This window comes from Durio zibethinus, chromosome 18, assembly GCF_047325235.1.
Source record: "Durio zibethinus cultivar Kanyao isolate XHJ-2024 chromosome 18, ASM4732523v1, whole genome shotgun sequence".
In the NCBI taxonomy this organism is placed as follows: domain Eukaryota; kingdom Viridiplantae; phylum Streptophyta; class Magnoliopsida; order Malvales; family Malvaceae; genus Durio; species Durio zibethinus.
The window spans coordinates 10,725,879-10,749,882 of record NC_143179.1 but is presented as its reverse complement, the minus strand read 5'-3'; the positions used below and the strand labels follow the sequence as shown (position 1 = coordinate 10,749,882).

The 24,004-nt window shown below is 31.4% G+C and overlaps 1 protein-coding gene and 1 pseudogene across 2 annotated transcripts; both read left to right on the top strand.

Annotated features, from left to right (window-relative positions):
• The first annotated feature begins 8,800 nt into the window (after positions 1–8,800).
• LOC111299511 (putative metal-nicotianamine transporter YSL6) lies at positions 8,801–13,325 on the top strand. Its single transcript, XM_022894725.2, has 7 exons — positions 8,801–9,186; positions 9,564–9,736; positions 10,126–10,223; positions 10,632–10,769; positions 11,467–11,656; positions 11,828–11,960; positions 12,256–13,325. The coding sequence occupies exons 1-7, from the start codon at positions 8,835–8,837 to the stop codon at positions 13,188–13,190; spliced, it is 2,019 nt and encodes a 672-aa protein (XP_022750460.2). The 5' UTR covers positions 8,801–8,834; the 3' UTR covers positions 13,191–13,325.
• Positions 13,326–19,245: 5,920 nt separating this feature from the next.
• LOC111299510 (transcription factor TCP20 pseudogene) lies at positions 19,246–21,578 on the top strand (annotated as a pseudogene). Its single transcript, XR_016329834.1, has 2 exons — positions 19,246–21,305; positions 21,411–21,578. The product of XR_016329834.1 is annotated as a transcription factor TCP20 pseudogene (transcript).
• Positions 21,579–24,004: the final 2,426 nt, after the last annotated feature.

Sequence of the window (24,004 nt, the reverse complement as noted above, 5' to 3'; positions counted from 1 at the left end):
ACTGCTAGAAGGGTCTGCAACAGATATTAGTAGAGAGAAACAAATAGAAAGATACAGATTTTGGTTGGCTGTTCTCTCTGTCACGACAAAATCATGTGGACAAATTGAAGAGTGGTTCATAGACCCTCCATTCCATAGAGTTATCTCTGTCCTGCATTACATGCATTGTTGTAGTAGGTGCATGGCTGCTTGAACGTGTTCAAGATCAGCGTAGCCATTGATCAACGTCTGTTATTAATTCTTTATGTTGATGAGTCTATCATGTCTGTCCTAAATCAGATGATGATATAATGCTTATTTAGAGGCATGCAAACACATTCATATGCGAATGGACACATCTAATCAATGAGACCAGACATCTGAAGATAATCAAATTCGTCTGCACGTTCACTTCTGTCTGTGTAGAGCACTAACCCTACTGTGTGCTATAGTACATGGTACAATTATTTGAGATATATTTGTGGGAGGGTGGTGCTTCCATTAGTGGTAGACAAGAGTACAGTTTTGTTTAAAGCTGTCAGTGTGAGGTGGAAATGAATATCAACGATTCCGCTGAGGGCTGGATAACCTACTAATTTTATTGTAGGACGCACTTCAGGTATCTATCTCGGAAAGGTCCTCATCTTTTGTAAAGGAGTCAATGTGGTTTTGTGGGCTAAAATATCTCAGATAACCTATGTGCTAGGAACTGCAATTATTGGCTTCATAGCTGAGTCACCATTCCGCAGGAATGTTGTAGCAAAGTATATATTTGTATTCTAACATTTCAGGTCCCCCTCCCACCCACCCCCTTTTCTTATTCCTGAGAGTCTTGGCGAAATCTGCAACATTGCATGATTAAACTTCTGGCAGATGATAATCATGCATGTGCATATATAAATTTTGTTAATGAATTCGTTATAATTTAAGACCTTCTGGATCAAAATGAAAACATGGACATCTTATATATATAATGCGGATGATCCTGTTAGTATAGATCTAGATATAAAGTTGCAGCTTCCATAAATTGAAAAACCTTTGCTTCGTCATGCAATGATGTAATAGTTGTTGTCGTACCCATGGTGATTTTTATCATGAACTTGCACTTGATGCAGGCATGATAATGACGTCTCTTTTAGTATCGAATACTGCTACTGAGATACTTTCCAGCTATCAAACAAGGTGCCACTCAGACAGGGATGCTGACTCTGATACATCAACATATATAGCCCACAAGCATCTTGGAAGTTACAGTGAGCCGAGGAGGAAGATGTTGTTGGAATCGAGACAAAAGCCAACCCAAATAGCGTCAACTTGAAACCCCTCCTTCCAACACCCAATTTGAATGTGGAGTACATTTTCTGTCACGTGTCTGAATACATCATGCTCCATTGTGTTGAATACTTAACTTCAGTCATATTCTGTACCGACGAATAATTTACTTGTCCATTCTTTAATCATATTCCATAACTCCCTGGGGAAACTGCAGGGCTGGATTACATACATATAAATTTGATGACAGTTAACAATTTTGTTAAGAGTCTCCATAAATGAAATTTGAAACACATAACATGTTGCTCACATAGCTAGTTATGTCAAGATCTTTTTTCCTACAGTTTCCCTTTATTGATTATGGTTGCTTGTAATAATCCATTTGCATAGTTACAATTTACATCAAAGTATAGATATCAGTGTTGAGTAACATGATCATACTTATGTGAAAAGATTTTTCAGTAGATATTATATATTCTTTAGTTGACATTTCAACTGACAGTTTCTTCTTTTAATCATTAACTATTAGTTTATGGGGTCGTTTTCTTTTTCCTACCATCATTTGAAAAGATATTTTTTTGCCGCAAAGATTTGGGATAGAACAATTAAAACCTGGTACCGCAGATCAGTCAAGTGCTAGATCTGTCAAAACAATGCCCTATTTGTGGTGAAGGTTTTGAGGAATACTCCAGTGGAACATTTTCAATAATAATATCATATAAATTGTATGTGATGATAAAAGTTATATATATATTTTTTAAAAGATATAATTATTTATTCAGAATTATGTTTAAAAAATTATATATGTTTAAATATTCATATATTTGAATTATTATATTTATACATTTGTTTGTAAAAAAGATATTTATCTTATTATAAGTAAATATGATTTTAAAAAGTATAACAATAATTTTTCAAATATAATAATTTATGTTAAATTCTTCTGTCATTGTTTAAATAAATTTCAAATTATTTTAATAAAATTTTATTGTAAAATTTTTTTATAAAAAAATAATAATCTTGTTATATGCATGTGAATACTCAGTGAATTATTTTAGTTAATACAAAAACGATTAATTATTGAAATTTATTATATTTTTAAAATTTGTCGCTAATTATTTTTTTACATATTAATTAATCAAATAATAAAAATAAATAAAATTTTATTAAAAAAAATCATTACACACCTTAAAATCTTTCCACAATTTCTCGAATTTTACCAAACCATGCGTTATAACATACTCACTTTCAACTAACCATCAAGCTGCTATAAAACATGAGTCAAGAAAAGGTGAAAAGAAGAACAAGTAATACAAAACATGTTTAATTTCTATCTTTGGTGGAGCCATTTGCCCCCACTATTGCTTTCTAATGTCCAAACCAAGACAAAAACAAGGCCTGCAACACTCATGACTTTCTGTGAGGTATTGGCCTGGCTGACTCAACCCTGAGTTGATGGTCGACATGTGAATCCCACATGGAATTTTAAACTTTTTATTGCTTTCCCCTTTTCTACTTTTTAATTAGGTGCTTCATATTTTGCTTGAGTTTAATTTTTTCTCAATGGTTTTAAAAGTGTATCTTAAATTGATTTAATACATTTAAAATTTTATTTTAAAAATATTCATCACGAGTCAAATTTAGAATATAAAAAAATATTAATATTATGAATGGTTTATAAATTATAGTAATACATTTAATATTTTATATAAATTTTAAAAATTTTTAAAATAATACATGCGTTATAAATCTTTTAGTTAGTGTAGTATTTATTAGTTAGTGTAGTATTTACTCTTAATGTGATTAAATTCAAACAATAACGCCTATCATACAATTAGTCTTATAAATATCATATTAATTAACATATTCATAATTCAGATATCATATTAGATTTTTAAAATTCAAGTATTATTTCACTGTAATTTAGAGATTATTCATTGTATTAAAAAAAATCTTTGTATCAATTTAATTAATCTGTAAGATTGCTTTTTTCATTTTTTTCTTATAAAATCAATTTTCAGAGATGGGATGGCACCGGAGATATAAGACTTAATGATGATTATAAAAATGAAAGTGCATGGGCCATTAAAACATGATAATTTAAAATATAATATGATGATACGGTACGAAAATTATATAAATAAAAAACATGAAGATGACACGATTTATAATTTTAGTAAAAATCATAAATAAGTTTAATAAAACAAAAAAAATGAATTTTATATTTTTGTATCGATATAAATTGTAACATGTAATTTTTGTATAAAATACAATAAAAATTTATGAATTATCAATATTTTATATGATACGAATATATGAATTATCGAGTTTACATATAAGAGTGAAGTTTATCGGTAAGATTGAGCAAATGGTTTGTTTAGTTAACTAGGTTGTAAAAATCAAATAACCTAATTAAGTAACTTAGTTTATTACAAAAACCAAACCGACCGATGCATGTAAAGAAAACCAAAAAAACTTAATCGAATTAAGCTAATTGGTCTCGATCAGTTTTCTTAGGTAAGTCGATTTTAATTTTTGCTTCTCTACCTCTCAAGACCATGAAAGTAATCTCAACAACATGACAAAGCAAGTAAATACACATACATTATTTCTACCTTGCTATGCATATAGTTATTTTGCACGTAAAAAAGTAAATAGTTAATTTTGAGTTCGACCATTAGTATTGAAATTAAACAAAAACCAAAATTTTTGAATAAGCAAAAAAATTAAAAATGAAATGTTTATATATATATATGTATATATATGTATTTATTCATGATATTTAGCAAAATTTTAAATAATAATCAAATTTTTAAATAAGCAACAAAAAAGAAAAAAAGTGTTGACCTTTAATACTCTTGAAAAAAAGGTAAGATCAACGACAATCTACGATAAGAAGGAAAAGCGGCTCGACAAAAAGTAAGATAAGCATAAGAGACTGAAAAATGAAGATAAGTGTGAACATGAAAGAAAAAAAGAGGTATGTGTCATAACGTTTAAGTCTAAAAACTTACCTATTAGATACAAAATCATATGGAGTTACCACTAATTTTTTTTATCTAGGTGTAATTGGCCACCTATGTGAGTTTACCCTTTTTAAGGTTATCCTAAGCTTAAACTATGGGTCCTTAAAAAGTATAAATTTTTGTATACATCAACAGAACTAAGATTCGAGAGTTATTTACGTGCAAGGAAGGTATTAGCACCCATTATGCTTAAAATTGGTATCACATTAATCATATGTTATCTTATGTAAACATTATCAAAGATGATTTTTATCATGCAAATAATATCAATTCCAATCTTTTTATTTTTTTACAAATTATGGTCATACAAAAATTTTATAAAAAATATCAAATAATCATACAATTATGCAATAATCATAAATTCATGCAAAAAGTCATACCAAAATTTTCATGCAATAAATTAAATTCATACCAAAATTATCATGTAATAATATAAAATATCATGTAATTAATAAACAATCATGCAATAATAATTAATTATGTAGTTAATAATTAATCATGTAGATGATAATTATCATGTTAATATATTAATAATAGTGCAAATAATAGTAATCATGCAAATAAAATCATAAAAAAAATCATATTATAAAATTGTAGAGACTCGCATCCAACCTGCGAGGTATTGTCCACTTTAACTCAAAAATTTTACGGTTTTATCCCACAAAAGATATCTCTACTTATATAGTATAGTAGATTCTCAAAATCTTTCGATGTGGGATTAGAGTGTTATAAACTCCCTCCATTAAAGCTTGACATCCCTATCAAGCCTAACATAAAAGCATAGACAAAATCATAAAATCACACACATAAAATCATAGAACCAGAATCACACCAGAAATTAAGATTCTAGAGGTGGCTTCTACTATATAGCACTTAGCTCTCACAAGATTCTAGAGGTGGCTCTTATGACATAGCACTTAGTTTTCATTCAACTGATTACCGCTCTGATACTATTTATTGAGACTCGTACCTAATCTATGAGATATTGTCTGTTTTAACTTGAAAATGTTATGGTTTTAAGCATCTATTTACATATTATAGCAAATCCTCAGAATCTCTCAATGTAAGATTAAGATGTCACAAAAATATCTTATCAAAGTTTTTTTTTATTATTTTAAAGACATTCATAAAAATATAAATAACAAAATCAAAATAAAAAAAAATACCAAAATTGGGCCTAGACAAGACTTAAACTTATTATTGGCCTAGTCAATTTAAATCTTGGCTTGGTCCGAATTTGAAACTTGAATTAGGCTTCCACTAATTAGGTTAAGAGTTAACCATTGGACCCCACACTTTTTTTTAACTTTCCTCTTTTATCTTATTCAAACAGACTCTAAACTCTACCACAAGTTATTGTTGCTAAAGCCATTGAGTTGCTTGTTCCTAGTCTCAAAAATTTTCTAAGAAATTTGTTTGTTGCTTATCTTTAATGTATTTTCTCACAATATAATAATTGCCTCGCGTTGCTAATATGTTGTTTCTTTTTGCTTATTACTTGATTGCTCGATGCTTATCTTTCTTCTTGTAGTGAGCTTATTTGCTTTTGAAAACTAAACTTATTTTTGGATGTTTGATCTTTTGCTGCTTATTATCAAATTGCTTCTTGCTTTTTGTCTTTCCTTTGAGGTTGAATCTTAGGGTACTTTTATAGTGATTAAATCCCAACTCAATTTGAAAAATCAATATTTTACCAAATTTAGCAAAATTTCCAAGATTGTGATTTTGTTGTGATCTTTCCTTTTTGCATTATATTGAAGACCAAACTTTTCCATAATTAATCAATCAATAAATTCAAAGTCTTAGGTTGAATCTAAAGATAGAATCAAATCCAATATTTTTCTTTTTTTTTTTTTTTTGCAAAATCTCACATTTTTCTCTTTTTTTTCTTTTTTGCTTTTTGAAAAAATTTGACCAAAATAAGATTAAACCAAAAAAAAATTAAAATTAAAAATCCAAATCCAAATTTAAAATAAAACTGAAATCAAAATCAAAATTAAAATTAAAATTAAAATTGAAATTAAAAATTTTGGACTTTTAGTCTTAGGACCCAAAATTCAATTTATGTATTAAGACTCAATTACATTATCAAATCAAAATTCAAAACGCAATAAATTTTAAAAAAAATTCCTGAATAAGTTGGGGTGTCTACAGTATAAGGCTTTGAGAGAGAAAAGATCAATGATAATGAGGGAGAGTGAGAAAAACTATAAGATAAGTGTGAACATGAGAAAAAGAAAGAAGTATGAGGCTATAAGAGAGAGAGAAAAGATCGGCAATAATGAGAGAGAGGGAAATGGAGTCGTGAAACGCCAAGGCGGTAAGGAAAAATAGGGGAAAACCAGAAAAGATGGGTGTAGGTCAGTGAATAAAAATGGGATTTGGAAAATCAAGAAATGTTGAGTTTTTTAGTCGATTTAGGGTAAATTTACCTTGATTTAAATCGATTATTTTGATTTAGTCAGTTTTCAATTTTAAATTCGAAAATCGATTGTTTTAATTATTTAAATTGAGATAATAATCAAAATATCTATATAACCTGACTAATCTAACCCAATTTACAAAAAAATTAATTTTTATCAATTTTTTAATTTTAACCAAATTTTACTCTGCCCTTTTTATCTATTATATATATATATATATATATATATAGCATCCTGCAATGATCATATGAAAGCATCTTTGAACAAGCCTGAGATAATATGACTATCAAGAAATAGTGAAAACACAACTAATATGAAATATCCTTTTTAAGATATTTGTCGCGTCAATATTATGTAACAAAAAGAGTTTGAATAATTCGACCCAAGCTTTAACTTAAAAGTTAGTGTTTTTTTAAATGTAATCTCACTTTTATTGGGCCTAAATTAACCTATGTCTTTGGCCCACTTTTATTAGGAGTAAAATGGATCTAAATCCTTTGATCCCATGTTGTCATTAATAGAATAATTATTTTTTATAAAAAAATAAAAAAAAAAATAATGATAAAGAATATATTTTAAATTTGTGTATCTATACTAGGAGTAAACAATTAGTCAATTCGGTTTAAAAAAATGAATAACCGGCTTTTTATTTAACAAATTATTTAATTAATCGAAAAATTTTAAATAACTAACCATAATCGAACTGATTAAAATTGGTTGGTTCGATTAAATAATCATTTTTTATTATTTTTTCTTTCTATTATAAATAATTATTTAGTCACAAATTCAATTCAATAAAAAGTAAAACTCAAGTATCATTCAAACTAAATCACTAAAGAATTTAATAAGTTCAACAATATTTTAAAATAAAAAAATAAATTAAAATACTTATCTTAATTTTTTTATCTTTACTTATTAGAAAGTCGATTAATTTAATCAATTCAATTATCAATTTTAAAAATAAAAAACCAATCAAGTTAACCAATTTAAAAATCAATTATAATCAAAATCGAATAAACTAAATCGAATCAATCGAATTCACTCGATTTCAATCTATTTAATCGGTTTAAACTAATTTTTGCTCACCCTTAATCTATATAAATCCAAAGTGATATTTTTTTTTATTTTCTTTATCCATCTTTGTTTTTTATATGTTTAAAAATTACGTCCTATTTTCTTTTTTAAACAAATAAAACTCTTACTTTTTATATTTTAAAATAAAATTTTAAAATTTTTTATTTTTTAATATTAAAATTTTAATAATAAATATATTAAAGTTAAAATTTTTTTCTTAAACTCTATGAAAATTAATACATAACAAATATTTTGAAACAAAAGAAATAATTTTAAATTATTGTTTTGGCCATGTTTCGAGTATTGTTGTTTTAACACTTGACCCCTTCCAATTTAATTTATTATAGATTTAATATTTGGCTTCCCAAACATGATAATGCTCCTTTGTCGTATCTATTTTATGTATGACATGTGTAAAATATAAAATATATATTTTTAATTTTTATCAAATTTATATATAATTTTTGTTAAAATTTTAAATTACATCATTTTTTTTGTATTATATTATTTTATTGTATTTAAAATTATTAAATTTAATAAAAATATAAAGAGTAATTATAAATAAGATATGGAAAACTTTTATTAATTAACATATTAGTGAATTGAAATATTGATTTTCATTAATAACAAAATCCTAATAATCAATACAAATAAATACTCCATAAAAAAGTATGCTTTAAACTCAAGTTGAATTTTCAAATTTAAATAAATAAATTTATATATTATTACTATTTACAAAATTAATAGTTTCTTTATTTATATCCATTTGAAACAAAAGTCAATTACAAACTTTATTAGTACAATTAAAAATTTTGACCAAAAAAAAATCTTAATAAGTAAAAATATAAATTTACTATTTTTTTTAGCGGGAACCCCTCCGACATCTCTGGGCTTTATAATGAAATAATTTTAGCCACGTGTTAGTTCTCCACTCTACAACGTAACCGCCAACGCGGTTGGATTTTCGTGCAAGCTTTTCGAACTTCTTTCCACCTAATTTAAACCCCAAAAATATCAAAGTTTCTTACGACTCAAAAAGGTCCGACCAGATCCGAAAATCATGGGTACCGAGATATCGGAGCCGTTGATTCTCGACAAGAAAAACATCGGTGATGGCGGAGTCGGCGTCGTTTCGGAACGAGTCCCCGAATGGAAAGATCAGATAACGATCAGGGGGCTCGTAGTGAGCGCCTTGTTAGGGACGCTCTTTTGTATCATCACACACAAGTTGAATCTAACGGTCGGGATTATTCCGTCGATGAACGTCGGCGCTGGATTGCTTGGATTCTTCTTTGTAAAATCGTGGACCGGTTTTTTGTCTAAGTTAGGGTTTCAAGTTTCACCTTTTACCAAACAAGAAAACACCGTCATTCAGACTTGCGTCGTCGCTTGTTACGGCCTTGCTTTTAGTGGTAAAAACTAAAAAAGCCTTCAAATTTTAACGAATTTGATCGATTTTTGGCAAATTTTTATTTCGTGATTATAATTCGTTATATGACTAACAAGTGATTAGCTATCTTCTGTTTAGTTTAAAGCCTTTTTTGCTGTTAGGGTCTCACTTTGGAATGGAAGGCCTCTGAATTTTACCAAAATTAGTCAATATTTAGCTGTAAATGATTAAGTGATTATTAGCATTATAATTAAGTTAAAGCTTGTAAGAATTTGATACTATTGATTTAACTTCAAAGTGTTGATGAAGCTCAATTTTTGGTGTTAAATTAAGTAATTAAATTGAATCTTAGGTTGGGTAGCTCCACTGTTCTGCCTTAATATCTGATTGTTTTGCTAGGGGGTTTTGGATCCTATATGATTGCAATGGATGAGAGAACATATGAACTTATTGGTGCTGATTACCCTGGAAACCGAGCCGTAGATATTAAGAACCCGGGGTTAGGGTGGATGACTGGTTTTCTTTTTGTTGTCAGCTTCCTTGGGCTGTTTAGTCTTGCTCCGCTTCGTAAGGTATAGCTGTTGTCCCTATTATATACTCCTTTTATGAGATAGTTTAGACTTTACTTAAAGTTGAATTCTTTTGTTGTCATGACAATGTTCTCTATATACTTAGTTGTATTAGATTTAAGCATTTGTGGCTGTAATTTTGGTTTTGATATTTGCATTGCTTATAATCACCCTCGTTGTTGAATCAAGTTTAGATGTGATAGGTTTTTTCTTATCTGTAATTTTTTCTGCTTTGATAAAGAAAACCTAGGTTTTTGAGATGTAATAAATATTCTGTTTCTTGTTCTGACCAACTTTTTACCAATGTGAGTACACTACAAGAAGGTTTTCTTGCAGTATGTGATTGTAATTTTCTAATTTAGTGTTCTAATTCTATCTATGTATTTTATTAGGTAATGGTCATGGATTATAAACTTACATATCCCAGTGGAACAGCCACGGCAATGTTGATAAATAGTTTTCATACCAACTCTGGTGCTGAGCTTGCAGGGTACTTATTAGATACATTTTGCTCATTATCTTTTCATAGATCTACATACAGTTTCCAATGTTGATAAATAGTTTTCATACCAACTATGGTGCTGAGCTTGCAGGGTACTTATTAGATACATTATGCTCACTATTTTTTCATAGATCTGCATACAGTTTCCATTGATGTAGCACTTAATTAGAAAGCTTAGTGGAAAGGAAAATCATTTTACTAATTAAGTTGTCAAACTAGATATTGAAGAATGGAAGGTCTATCCAGTTCTAACAATCATGCATTTACAGCTTGAATGAAACAGCTGCTTAAATCTTAAAATTGGCTTTATAAATAACTAGAGAGATAGTGTTGATCTTTAACAACTAGATTGTTTTCTTTCCGATTATATATGTAATTTTTTTGAGTTTGTTACAGGAAGCAAGTCACGTGTCTTGGAAAATATCTGAGCATAAGTTTAGTTTGGAGCTGCTTCAAGTGGTTTTTCAGTGGTATTGGAGATTCGTGTGGGTTTGATAATTTTCCCAGTTTTGGCTTAACGCTGTTCAAAAACACGTAAGTTTCTCTCATATTTAGTTTTCCATGTTATCTTTCCCTGTTGAAAGAATGCTTATATATGTTAATGAGAATGCTCCATATTTCTTTTTGATTCATGTTTCAAGGGCAATAGAACCTGTATTACCATTAGCCAGAGGGGACAGTTGATGGTAATCAAATTTTTGCAATGTGTTATTATGCATATGGTGAATTGGTTTTCCATATTGATTAATATGTTCCCAGTTGAGGTAAAAGTAGTAACAGAAAAAATAGAAAGACATAAAACTTGATTAGCATGTTTCCAAAACCATACATATGTCTATGATTCTGGTACATGCAAGATATCATTTCTTGATTTATGTATGTTAGTAGCTTGGCACTGTGGAAACTGAATTGTGAAAACTGAATGTATATTGAAAAACTGCTTATCTACAATTATACAAGAATCTTAGGTTTATATACAACTAACTAGGGGTTAAACTAGGAAACTAAATCTTCTTTAATTCTAGGGATACAAATACTTAATTCTAGAGATACAAATATAAATATACAGATTACAAGATTACAACCAGCTGTAAATAAGTGTTTTCCCACAGGCACATAATGAGACAGATAGTAATTTGGATTTGAGTAAATTATCATTAACATGATTGCTGATGTTACTATTAAATATTTTATTGATATTGTTAATGTTTCACATCGCTCCCTTATGCAGGTTCTATTTTGACTTTAGTCCAACCTATGTTGGTTGTGGTCTTATTTGCCCTCACATAGTAAACTGCTCAGTTCTTCTTGGGGCTATCATATCGTGGGGTTTCCTCTGGCCCTTCATTTCTGCACATTCTGGGGACTGGTATCCATCTGGCCTGGAGAGCAATAATTTTAAAGGTCTTTATGGGTATAAGGTACAGTGAAAAAATTTTTTGCTCTTAGTTCTTTTACATAGTTGTAGAAGGTTTTGATGTTTCTGCCCTTGCATCTTCTGGTTTACTCTCAGTCTGTTGTCCTAATTGAAATGTTCTCTTCTCATAACTCTACTCTTAAAGAAATTTTCTGGGCCGTCATGTTGCTCACAGGTCTTCATAGCTATTGCTCTTATCCTTGGGGATGGTCTTTACAACCTCGTCAAGATAATATATATTACTGCAAAGGAAATGTGCAACCAAAGCACCAAACAGAGCAAACTCCCTATTGTTAATGAGATCACAGGTGAGGACACCTGGTTAGGCTGCTGCTTGCATGCATTCTTTTGTTGTGCGTGTGTATCTATCTGTTTTGTTGCAATGGTTTTCATAGCTTTAGAAATACTGAAGTTGTATAGTAGCTGCTGAGTAGCTTCCACTGATATGACATGTAAAATTGTCGTTCTTGGTGAAAACTCGTTAATAGGTGCATGCTATAATGTCTTCATTTGAATATGCATATGCAAGTATCTGTTTTTCTTGTTTTAAAAGCATTCTGTTTTCCACTAAGGGTTAATTGAAGTATCATTGTGATTCCATAGATAATGAGAGTTCTAAAAGACTAGAAGAGCAGAGAAAAAGAGATGAGATATTTCTTAAAGACAGGATACCCGCTTGGTTTGCTGCTTCTGGATATGTGGCCTTGGTTGCTATATCAACCGCTACTATTCCAATCATCTTTCCGCCCCTCAAGTGGTATCTGGTTCTTGTTTCATACATTATTGCCCCCGCCCTTGCCTTCTGCAACTCTTATGGAACTGGACTTACGGACTGGAGCCTGTCATCCAGTTATGGGAAGATTGGTCTTTTCATTATGGCTTCATTAGTTGGAAGTAATGGTGGAGTCATTGCTGGTTTGGCTGCCTGTGGGGTTATGATGTCTATTGTCTCCACTGCAGCTGATCTAATGCAAGATTTCAAGACTGGTTACCTCACTCTATCATCTGCCAAGTCTATGTTTGTGAGCCAGTTACTGGGAACTGCAATGGGATGTGTCATTGCTCCACTCACATTTTGGTTGTTTTGGACTGCTTTTGACATTGGGTCACCTGATGGTCCATACAAAGCACCTAATGCTGTGATATTCAGGGAAATGGCCATTCTTGGTATTGAGGGCTTCTCGGAGCTGCCCAAACATTGTCTGGCTTTATGTTGCGGATTCTTTGTTGGCGCTTTGATTGTAAACCTCCTGAGGGATGCGACTTCCAAGAAAATTTCACAGTTTATTCCTATACCTATGGCCATGGCAATTCCATTCTATATTGGAGCTTACTTTGCAGTTGACATGTTTGTTGGAACAGTAATCTTGTATATATGGGAACGGATTAACCGGAAGGATGCAGAGGATTATGCAGGTGCAGTTGCTTCAGGTTTAATTTGCGGTGATGGTATTTGGACAATACCATCAGCCATTCTTTCTATCCTCAGGATCAATCCACCTATCTGCATGTACTTTGGGCCTTCTCTGGGTAGTTGATCAGGAAAGCCACCGGCAATGTTATAAGTTGTAACTGTATAGATGTATATTATATGAACTGGAAGTGTATTATTTGTTCTTTGTAAATTTCTAAACATGGATTTTAAGCGAACAATATTTTTCAGACTCGGTTAATTTGGTTCTGTAAATGTCTTTTGTAAATCTCGAAGTGGGTTTTACGAGAAATCTCTCTCTCTCTCTCTCAAGTAAAGAGTTTGGTATTTAAAAATCTTGGATAAAAATCTTTCTTATGAACCCCTAGACCCTTGCTATATTCTTTGGGGAGGGTATGTTCCAATATTTGCAGCAAGGAAACTTCAGTTTAGCAGAAATTAAACATATGACGGCTGGGGAGACAGAAAGTCGATGGATTCTGCTATCAATTTGAGTTGGTTCTACCATTTTTGGAAGTTAAGAGTAACCCGAAGCAAAGGTTTGAGAGTGAATATTCTGTTGTGAAAATTTAGAAATCTCATGGAAAATTTATTGGGTTGCCAGGCTTTTGAACAGTAAATTATTATTATTATTCTTTTGTGAAAGATGGTTGAAAATTTTAGTACCGGGCGTTTGGTGTTCTTACCAAACGGCCAGGCCAGCACCGAGCTTCCAAGAATAATTGTACCCTATGATAAGAACAACTTAGGACCCGTTTCATTAGTCTAACTGATAAAAAGGGAATTCTTTTTCCTTTGTTAATCAAGTTCAATCCTTGTAAAAATCACCTTGAAAATAAAATGTGAATACATGAAATTAATGAAGTGAAATATACTCCTAAAATTGTCCGAATTTCATAGGAACAAATAAACTTTTCTTGCAGTCTATTACACTGCCAATTTTTCTTCCCAAGCCTGTAATTCAGCCTTGACATCTTGCATAAATTCGTGTTTTCAAATCTGGTAAATGCCAACCAAAAATATCATGGGCTGTAGCTGAAACCACCCCCCCCCCCCTCTAAAAAAAAAGCTTTAAGCTAAAAGAATGGAGGTTTTAATGTGGATAAACTTGCTTTTGTAAAGCTTCTGTAAGAATTTTAGTATGGTTGTGTTTAATGCTTTATCATGAATCATCATTAAACATGAGAACACCCACTTTGTAATTGTTGTTAAGATTTCTGGTTAATTATATGAGGGTTAGGTTTAGGGTTTTCAGCATGCAAATACAATGAATAAAGCAGAGAGGAGTAGTTCCAACGGATTCATCATATTTTAGATTCTTCCATTTGAAAAAGATAAACCAATTCTCTCCACACAACATTTTAGTAGAAGTATGCACATGGTAAAGATTGTGACATCTTACATCAAATGTAGGGCCAATAATTATCAAAATCAGTCTTAATCAAATTATGATAAATTGATAAATGTAAACCACTCGTTTTGGTTAATTTCTTTCTTTCGCTTATCTTTGTTTACTCCAATTTTCTCACTCAATTCTGTCTTCACCCATCTGATCAATGCACTTGATTTATATATATATATATATATATATATATATATGCAAATCATTTGAGATTGTGAAAGATAATTTTTTATTATTGATAACCAAAGTAAATAATATTAGTAGAACTAAAGAACAATTAAAAATGAGAAAATAAATTTTGAAAGCAGAAAAAAAGGATAACTCGTATGTAGCTCATACATCTAGATGTGACGTAAGGATAATGGTGATCAGGTCCATCTTATCAAAAAGAGCTATTCGGTTAGAGATTCTGGCTTTTTTGGAGCTCATCAATTGGTGGGTGTGGCTCCAATTTAATGTGGTGGAACTACCTTTCTTTTCTTTTCTTTTTTTCCTCCCTCCCATTTTCTTACTCCCTAATCTTAACAGTGAATCCATTCATCAAGAAATACTATCATTGAAATGTTGACAGAAAGGCACAGAGAGTAGATCTACTCCAAGTACAATCTGAACCTTTCTGTCAAAAAACTTTACATTGTTTATCAGATTTGTTTTTGACCCAACTCCAATTTTGCTGTAAAAATGGACTGTTTTCCATGGGGTTTGCTAGTTTTAACAAAAACACCACTCTCTATTAGTTAAAGCCTCAGCCTGCAGAGCATGCATATTTCTTCCATCCTAATGCACATTACTGATATACTCTTTTTTCCCATATAACGAAGCTGTTAGGGAAAAACCATTAAACTATACGTGTTTGTTCTAAATTTGATCTTGATATATATAGATCATTTCAGCTTGTCTCATTCTGAACATTTCTAATATACAGGCACATGGCCATCTATATATATATATATATATATATATATATATATATATATATAAGGACCAATCGGCTTGATTGATGATGACAGAAAAAAAGGGTAAAAGATTAAAGTTAATGGCAGCGTACAAGAGAAAATTCAATGAAGAAACAAACTAGCCAGAGGCCTGTCAAAATTTTGTAGCTAATAACACATTTATTGCAGATTAGATGAGTACACAGCTAGGATAGAATGGCACTAACATGCTTAATCCATAGTGCTATTTGCTAAATCTTCTTAACAAGAATTGTTGCTACTCAAATTATAGGGACCCAACTGAAAGCCTAGAGAAAAAGGACAATGAAAATAGTACGACTTTTAATTGGAAATTATTTGTTTAGTTGCTAATTTCAAAGGCCCTTGCATTTGATGGGAAATTTCAAAAAATTTGTTGTGTTTCTTATAGCTAGATGGTTTGCTTTACCTCCCTTTGGTATTCAAATGGGGGCAAAAGCAAAATTTTTGAAAAGGATGGGATTAGGAAATGACAAATATATGATTAAAACAAACAAAGATCCAATGATTATCTCTTAATGGGAAAATAAGTCTTAAAATTAAATTAACCCCTTAAACAAAAAGCAAATATCTTTTTCCCATATTCAATCTTTTGAATTCATGTGAGATTGGTTTTGATTTTGTCAACAGCTAGATTTCAAAGATGGGCCTCCCTTGTCTCCATGATGGGAAGCACATGTGACAAGCAAAGCAATCACCATACCCACTCCAACCATAATTATCACCACAACACAAAGGAATTGGTCTTCTCCACATCAAAGCAAAGCTATAATAAGTTTTTGAAAAGAGAAAAGCAAGTGAAGAAGAAGAAGAAGAAAACAAAAAGAGATGTGTAGGCAAGGGTATCTCCCCACTATGGTGACCAAGAATTGCATGGATTGTTCATGCAATAATAAAAGGTCAAAGACTTCAGTAGATGTTTAAAGACTATTTTTCAAGTTTTCCTTGCTCGATGGGGCATTATTTAGTGATACAGATAGCAAGTAAATTGCATGTCATTATCATGGAGTTGTGACTTTAGCCAAAATACAAGTTAATCCCCGTCATCAGTTATTCTTCTTCTTTTGAAATGAATTACTGTTGTTTAACAGTGAAAAGGGTCTCAACAATGATGCCAACCTGCCAGCTTTGAAAGTAAAAGTGAGTTTGGACCAAGTACCCCAACAAAAATTTCATTTTTCTTGGTACTAGTTGGTTTTCATTTCTATTTTCAGCTGGCAATTTACGTATCATTCTATGTTTTTTACTTTTATTTTTAATAACTCTTAAATCTTTTACTTTTGTAAACATTATGTACATTAAGAATGTTGATCTTACTGATATTTAATGAAAAATTTAATTTTTTATTCAAATAAAAATAGATATAAACATTGTATAGGAATGGATATAATTTTAAATTTTTATTTAGTATAGATATAGAAATAGATAATTTAACACATATCTTGTACCTATGTCTTACATTTATATTTATATATAATTAGTAAATGATTTTTTTTAAAAATAATATAAATTATTATTTTAAAATAGATATTTATTAAAAAAAACTAAATATACAAATTAAAAATGAAAAAACTAAAAAAAAATTTTATTTTGATTTTTTTTAAATTATGGATATGAAAATTATTCATACCTATTAAATACCAATAAAAATAAAAATAAAAATAAATTTAAAATACTCATTGAATATAAATACAGGATCGATATAATATAAAAATTTGAAAATTGAGATAAAAAATATTATACTTTTCTCATATCTTACTCATTGATATCTTTAATATGTATAAATTTATTCAAACTTACAACCTTCAAACATTAACTCTAATATCATACCAACTTATTCAAAGAGCATCATTCTATGTTAACAGAACATTTGGCCCGATAAGAAGCAAAAGTGGTTAGATTTCAAGAAGTGAATTAATAATGACTGCATGATTTGAGGATAAAGTAACTGAGAAATACATGTGAGGAGAGAAGGTGAAGAGTTTGTAAGTTTTGAGCAAGCAGTCTCAAAACAGATATAAGAAACATGAAAAGGGAAGCAATCACACAGCAAATAAAACTATGGAGACAATAATTTCAGCAGTTAAAACTGTGCTTTATGTCACATATTTAAAGAAAAGTCTTGGATCTTACATCAAATATAATAAGAGAGTCACTGAAATATAAAAAAGTTTACATCATCTCTTTTTTGTGAAATATCTTTTGTAAGATAAAACCGTAAGGTCAAGAGGATCAGAGTGGATAATATCTCACAAGAATGTGAACCGTGACAGTTAAACTGATTTGAGATATCGGATAAGTGGATATTCGGATCCTGAAACTACGCGATTTCGAAACTTAAGTCTCAACCTATGACACTTAGGATTAAAAATTTTCTTTCACTTCAACTTGCTCGTATGTATACAAACAAATATATTTTAACAATCAAAATTAATTACACCTTAAATTCACCATCTTAATCAATATAAATGAACAGTCCCTTGACGTAAACTTGTATGTGTTGGTCGTCTACTAGTAGCGATGACAATGGAACGTATGTTCATTAATTTTGAAATATTTATATTTGAATCTATTTAAATATTTATTTAAGTTTAGTATCATTATTCAAATCCGAACCTATTTAAATAAACACTATCTTTTTAAATATTTAAATCAATTAAGATATCTGTTTATTTAAATTTTTATCAAAATATAAAATAAATAAAAATTTAATTTAAAATTTAAGTTTATTTTTAATTAATAACAAATAAAAATTATTTGTTAAGATTTTTGAAATCTTTCACAAGTATAAAATTTTATATATTTTATATATATAAAAAGATAAGATTTGGATATATGTTATTATTTATTAAAACTTAAATAGATTCGGATATTAAATATTTAGGAATATTATCTATATCCTATTTGAATTTGTTACAAATAATAAATTTTTTTATCTGAATTAATTCATTAATTATTCATTTATAATTATTCAATGGCCAAAATGTTTATGGATTCGTCCTTTTTGTCTTTTAGATTAAAATTTGAGTTTGAATTCAAAATTTTTAGTTTTGAAATTAAATTCAATATTGTTTAACTAACATTTTATTGGTAATTCATCCCTTCAATTACGCATATGATGCCAAAGGAAAAACAAACGAAATTTTCTTCAAATCAAACTCAAAACATCAATAATTATTATGGTGACTTTGTCTGGATTAGATATGTTTATTTAGCATTTTATATGCAATCACAAATCACTATGTCACTATATAAATAAATAAAATTAGACATTAGATAGAAGAATCTTTCAAAGCAAGAATTGAAAAATGTTACCCTTCTTTAAGAAATTGAACATCTTTGTCATAGGAGAAATTCAAGGGAGTCCCTGTCTTTTTCTCAAGCTGTTATTGGCATCCACTCAATCTAAAGGATTTAATCACTTTGACAAATGTAACTTTGTCATCATTTCCCTTGGCATAAACATATATAGAATACAGCTAAACACCCATTGTTCTTTCTTTTTCTCCTTCTGATAATTTCTTTTCTTTAAAATATTCTTCTATAAAAACTTTTGTCAAAGAATATTTTCAAATAATTCTCTTGATTTTCTCTCTTCCACACCATCTTTTCCTCAATCCCAAGTTAAAGGACTATACTGAATCCTATATGAGAATAATTATACGTAAAAATGAAAAAAAGGGAGTATCAAGTGTGTTAAATTGTAAATCATTGTTTGTCCTTCAACACATTTGTGAACAAGTTGTGTTCAAAATGTCAAGTACTTCCAGAGAAGTATTACATGATCTCACTCCATGTTTGATGTTAAGATTACAAAAGCAAGCCAAGACTAACACTGACATATTATAAAGAGATTTTGTTTTGAAGATGGCCCATTAGCCGTCAGAAGTACTGAAAGACACTTGGGGTTTTTAGGCCTTAGGGACACACTTCTGTAGTGGAGTATAGCATCGACTCCTTCAATTGTAACTGCATCAATATTTTTTCCTTTTGGCAGATTATGTAACTGAAACTAAAGAATAGACTCTCCAGTCTTCCACTTTCGAGAGTAGTGATTCTATGATGAATTTCTTCTTTAAAAATTTGTAGTTTTCTTTCAATGATGTATCAGAAGGATGGCCCTAGAGTGGGTTTGAAGCAAGCAATCACTCATTATCCGGACCCAGATTGCCAGATGTCAGAAATTCATTCATCCACGTGGACAATGAGTTCCTTACCAGAGATGGCGGAATATCGCTATTGCAATAATATAGCTGCATGTAAAGGTGAAGATGTGATGAAGAGAAAGGGAAGGAATATGGCCCCATATGGGGTTGTGTTTTTACGTCTTTTGAGCTAGTGTCTTGAGGTGAAATTGGCATTTAAAGTTGCTATCATATCAGAATGTTAGTCAAAACCCCTCCATTGCAGTGAAAAAAGAGTAAGAAGGAAATGACAGGCTAAAGCAAATGGGACAGAGAAAAAATGAGATCTTGTAAAACCAAGAGTAAAAAATTTTGACATATCGGGTGTGCTTTGGGATATCAATATTATACTAATAATAGTTCGTCTTCACATTCCTTACCAAAAACAGTGAAAACTTGTGAAAATCTAGGACTTCTCAGGTCACCTTCAATCAAAGACGACTCCTTTTTTTTCTTCAATTTGTTTTCTTTTTCTTTAATTTGCCCCCACCCATCACCCTTTTTACCTGTTCATGGATCCCAAGGGCTCCAAGCCGCCTCCGCAGGAAGTACCCAACTTCTTGCGCCTGCCACAACAACCCCAGCAACATCAACAACACCCACAACCACAGCAACAGCAGCAACAGCCTCAAAACATGGGTGAGAATAAACCAGCTGAAATCAAGGATTTTCAGATTGTCATTGCAGATAAAGAAGAAGGAAAGAAACAACAGTTGGCCCCAAAGAGAAGTTCTAACAAAGACAGGCATACCAAAGTTGAAGGAAGAGGTAGAAGGATAAGGATGCCTGCTTTATGTGCAGCTAGAATCTTTCAGTTGACCAGAGAATTGGGTCACAAATCTGATGGGGAAACAATACAGTGGTTGTTACAACAAGCTGAACCATCAATAATAGCCGCCACGGGGAGCGGAACGATACCAGCGTCTGTTTTGGCAGCAGCTGGAGGCTCAGTTTCACAACAAGGGGCCTCTCTATCCGCAGGGTTGCACCAAAAGATGGAAGATTTAGGGGGGTCCAGTGTAGGGTCAGGGAGCAGTAGGACCAGTTGGGCAATGGTTGGCGGCAATTTGGGGAGACCCCATCATGTGGCAACAGGGTTATGGCCCCCAGTCAGTGGTTATGGATTTCAGTCATCATCTGGTCCATCTACAACAAATTTAGGTAGTGAAAGTTCTAATTATCTGCAAAAGATTGGGTTTCCTGGTTTTGACTTGCCAGCTACTAACATGGGTCAGATGAGTTTCACTTCAATCCTGGGTGCGGCTAACCAGCAGCTCCCTGGTTTGGAACTTGGGTTGTCTCAAGATGGTCCTATTGGGGTTCTAAATCCGCAAGCTTTGAGCCAGATTTATCAGCAGATGGGGCAGGCTAGGCTTCACCAGCAACAGCAGCATCAGCACCAGCAGCAACCCCCTGCTAAGGATGATTCCCAAGGATCAGGCCAGTAAAGTTATAAACTTTGGCAGCAAGATAAAAGAAGTAGCTTGCCTGAGAGAGGATGCCTTTTTCTTGTGAGGTTTCACACTTTCAGTATTGAATAATTGGGAAAAAAAGTGAGAAAAATGGATACTATGCCTCTCAGAATTCTATAGGGACTGGATGGATTTTGTTTTGCCCCCCTTCTTCCTTTGCACTGCATCACCCAAGTTTCTATTGCAGAGGTGCTTTTTCTTGATTCATGCCTTATGTTGAACTTGCATCCTCCAAAGTCTTCAGAGAAGTGTTAATCGTTTTCTGCCTTGTTGCTTTTGCTGTGGAATGTGCAGGTGGAGCTTTGCGCAGCCTAGTAGTTTGGGTTTGGGCTTAACTTCTTGTTTGATTCAGAGGTGTGTTGATTCAGATATAAGGCAAATTTATTTTTTTTCTTTTTCTCTAGGTCTGAATGGAGTGGCAATCAGTTTGTTTGTGAAATTAAACATAGAAATTTACAGTCATACATGCCCATTTTCATCTTAGATAAAGTAAGAATTCGTATTTCTCTAAATGAATATATTGTTGCGCATAAAGGGCCAATTATTGATTACCTCTGGATGCCAGAGGCATGCTTGGTTCCTGCTATAGCATGTCTTATAACATATAAGAACCTAGTTCTCTTGTCATCACTTCAAAGTTGTTCTTCTGCGCTAATCTTACCTCGCTGGGAAAACTCTATTAGCTTATTTCCTTCTTTGTTGAACCCCATATATTTTTCTTTCTTTATTATTCCTAAATTTTCATCGCAATGGATTAATTTTTATTTATGGAATTTGTATCCACTCACTGCTTGACATATTAGGGAACTTCACTTAGCATATATATAACATTGGATGTGTCATTAAGTTTTTATCTCTTCTCTGTTTGATGTTGAGCAAGATTATATACATGAGCCTTGTCTCAAAATTTCTGCAAATTTCTATTGGCAAATTCATATATCTTTAGGCCATCTACTTCATATTATTCTAGAAATGCTTTTATGTTTATGCAAGGATTCATACTTCGCAAGGATGACTGGCCCTCTTAAAATGATGCAGTTTCAGGCAGTCTTCATTATCCAAACTATCATAATTTACTTTTCCTAGCTCCGACTATTCTTACTACTTGATGAAAGGCTTGGACTCGACATAAAAGTGTTGGTGATAGCAAATAGTCCTGCTCTTGCCCTCTGTCAACTGTAGTTTCTAACCTTGATGCAAATTAGAATATCTAAGGAACAATTTCCAACATCCAAGTTGGTTCTCATTAATTTATGGCACGACATGGCCTAAGTAGCTTTCTAAGCTGCCTGTGAACTGTTGCCCAAGGTACCATGTTTTAAAGAAGCAATGTAGTGGTGTGGGAAACCTTGACTCAAAGCTGTTAAAGAACCACAGAACCACTTTTTTACGAAGCTTCTGGAACTAGCTTTTTCCCTAAGAGTTTTTAATCATTAACTATAAATGAGAATACTGTGTACTGATATTTAATTGAAACATAGCCATATGCACTGAGGTATACTTGGGAAAATATCATGCATATACTTGTGTCATCTTGACTTGGATTATCAGGTGGAAGCCAATTCTACCAGATGGTTTTGGACTATCCACTCTCATGCATGTGTCTTTGAAAGGATCACATTTAGGACTGGAAAACTGGAGCATTCATGTCTGAGGTCTTCTCATACTGATAAAATCCTTGCATTTTTATGTGTAGATTTTTAAAAAAATGTATTACTTCATAAACTAGTGTTTAATAAGTAGCACAATGACTTCTCTATTGTTGCTGCTGCCTTATGGTTGTTCGATCTTTCTTTAGTTGTCTGTATATCTATCCTAATTTAATTAGTGTTCAGGATGAGCTTTCTCTATTGGAAAGTAATAGTTGATTTGTGTTCAGTGTTTTCATGTGAAATCTATGGCTGCTTTAATAGTCTTCCAAGTTTTAGTTTCCTAGCAATGAAGATTTATTGTGAATATTCTAATACCAAGACATCTGTTTTTTCTGTTTTTTGAAAAGTCATGGACTCAAGCACAAAGCAAAGTTGACAACTTTGATGAATTTTTTACCTAAAATACTTGATGGAACTTTTATCGAATAAATAATGTAAGGTTAAGAATTTAAAACAGTAAGCTTAAGGAAATAGAGCAAGAATGACATTTCCTAACATGTCATTTAAAGAAACCAATGACCATATCCATGAGGTAAAATCACTGTGGTCCTTACATTTTTGGAACTTGGATGTCTTGTGTGTATTGAAATTGACAGTTCAGGCTTGGATGTCTTGTGTGCATTGAAATTGACAGTTCAGGTTAACTTTGTCCTCCACCATTTCTGTAATTGGCACTGAAGTCTTTGTCCTCCTTTGCTGTTTTCTAGTAGAGTAACTTCCTGTTGTATTTTCCATACTGCAGTCATTGTTAATTACTCCTAGTGGCAGCCTTTCAGGTTGACTATTGTCACACATACTCTCTCGTGGTGCATGACTATAGGAATCTTAATCAGTCATTTGATTGTATTATTTTTGCCACCCTCCTTGTTTTAGTCTCCTAGGGTCCAAATTCTAGGGTGCAATTAGCCTGCCTAGTAATAAAATTTGACTTAAAATAGCATGGCTCGACGAAAACCGAGACTGGTTTTTATTGGAGTCTCCATTCTTTGATTCGCCACCTATCATGAAATCTCAATGTTCTCAATTCCTACCTGGTCCTTTGAGTCATTGAGCATCTCATCCTGTTTTAAATATTGTTTCACTTGATGTTGCTTTTCGGATTACAATAATCAACAACAAATCACATAATATGTTCATGATGCTAATATGCTAAAGTATCCATTTAACAAATTTGAGTAAGATTTATGTTCCAAATAATTGGAAATAAATTATTTGCTTGTATTCAAACTGCTCTTA

Coding starts and splice junctions, on each gene's coding strand:
- LOC111299511 (XM_022894725.2), top strand. CDS start 8,835: ATGGGTACCGAGATATCGGAGCCGTTGATTCTCGACAAGAAAAACATC. Junction 9,187..9,563: donor TTACGGCCTTGCTTTTAGTG/GTAAAAACTAAA, acceptor TTGTTTTGCTAG/GGGGTTTTGGATCCTATATG. Junction 11,657..11,827: donor AAGGTCTTTATGGGTATAAG/GTACAGTGAAAA, acceptor TGTTGCTCACAG/GTCTTCATAGCTATTGCTCT.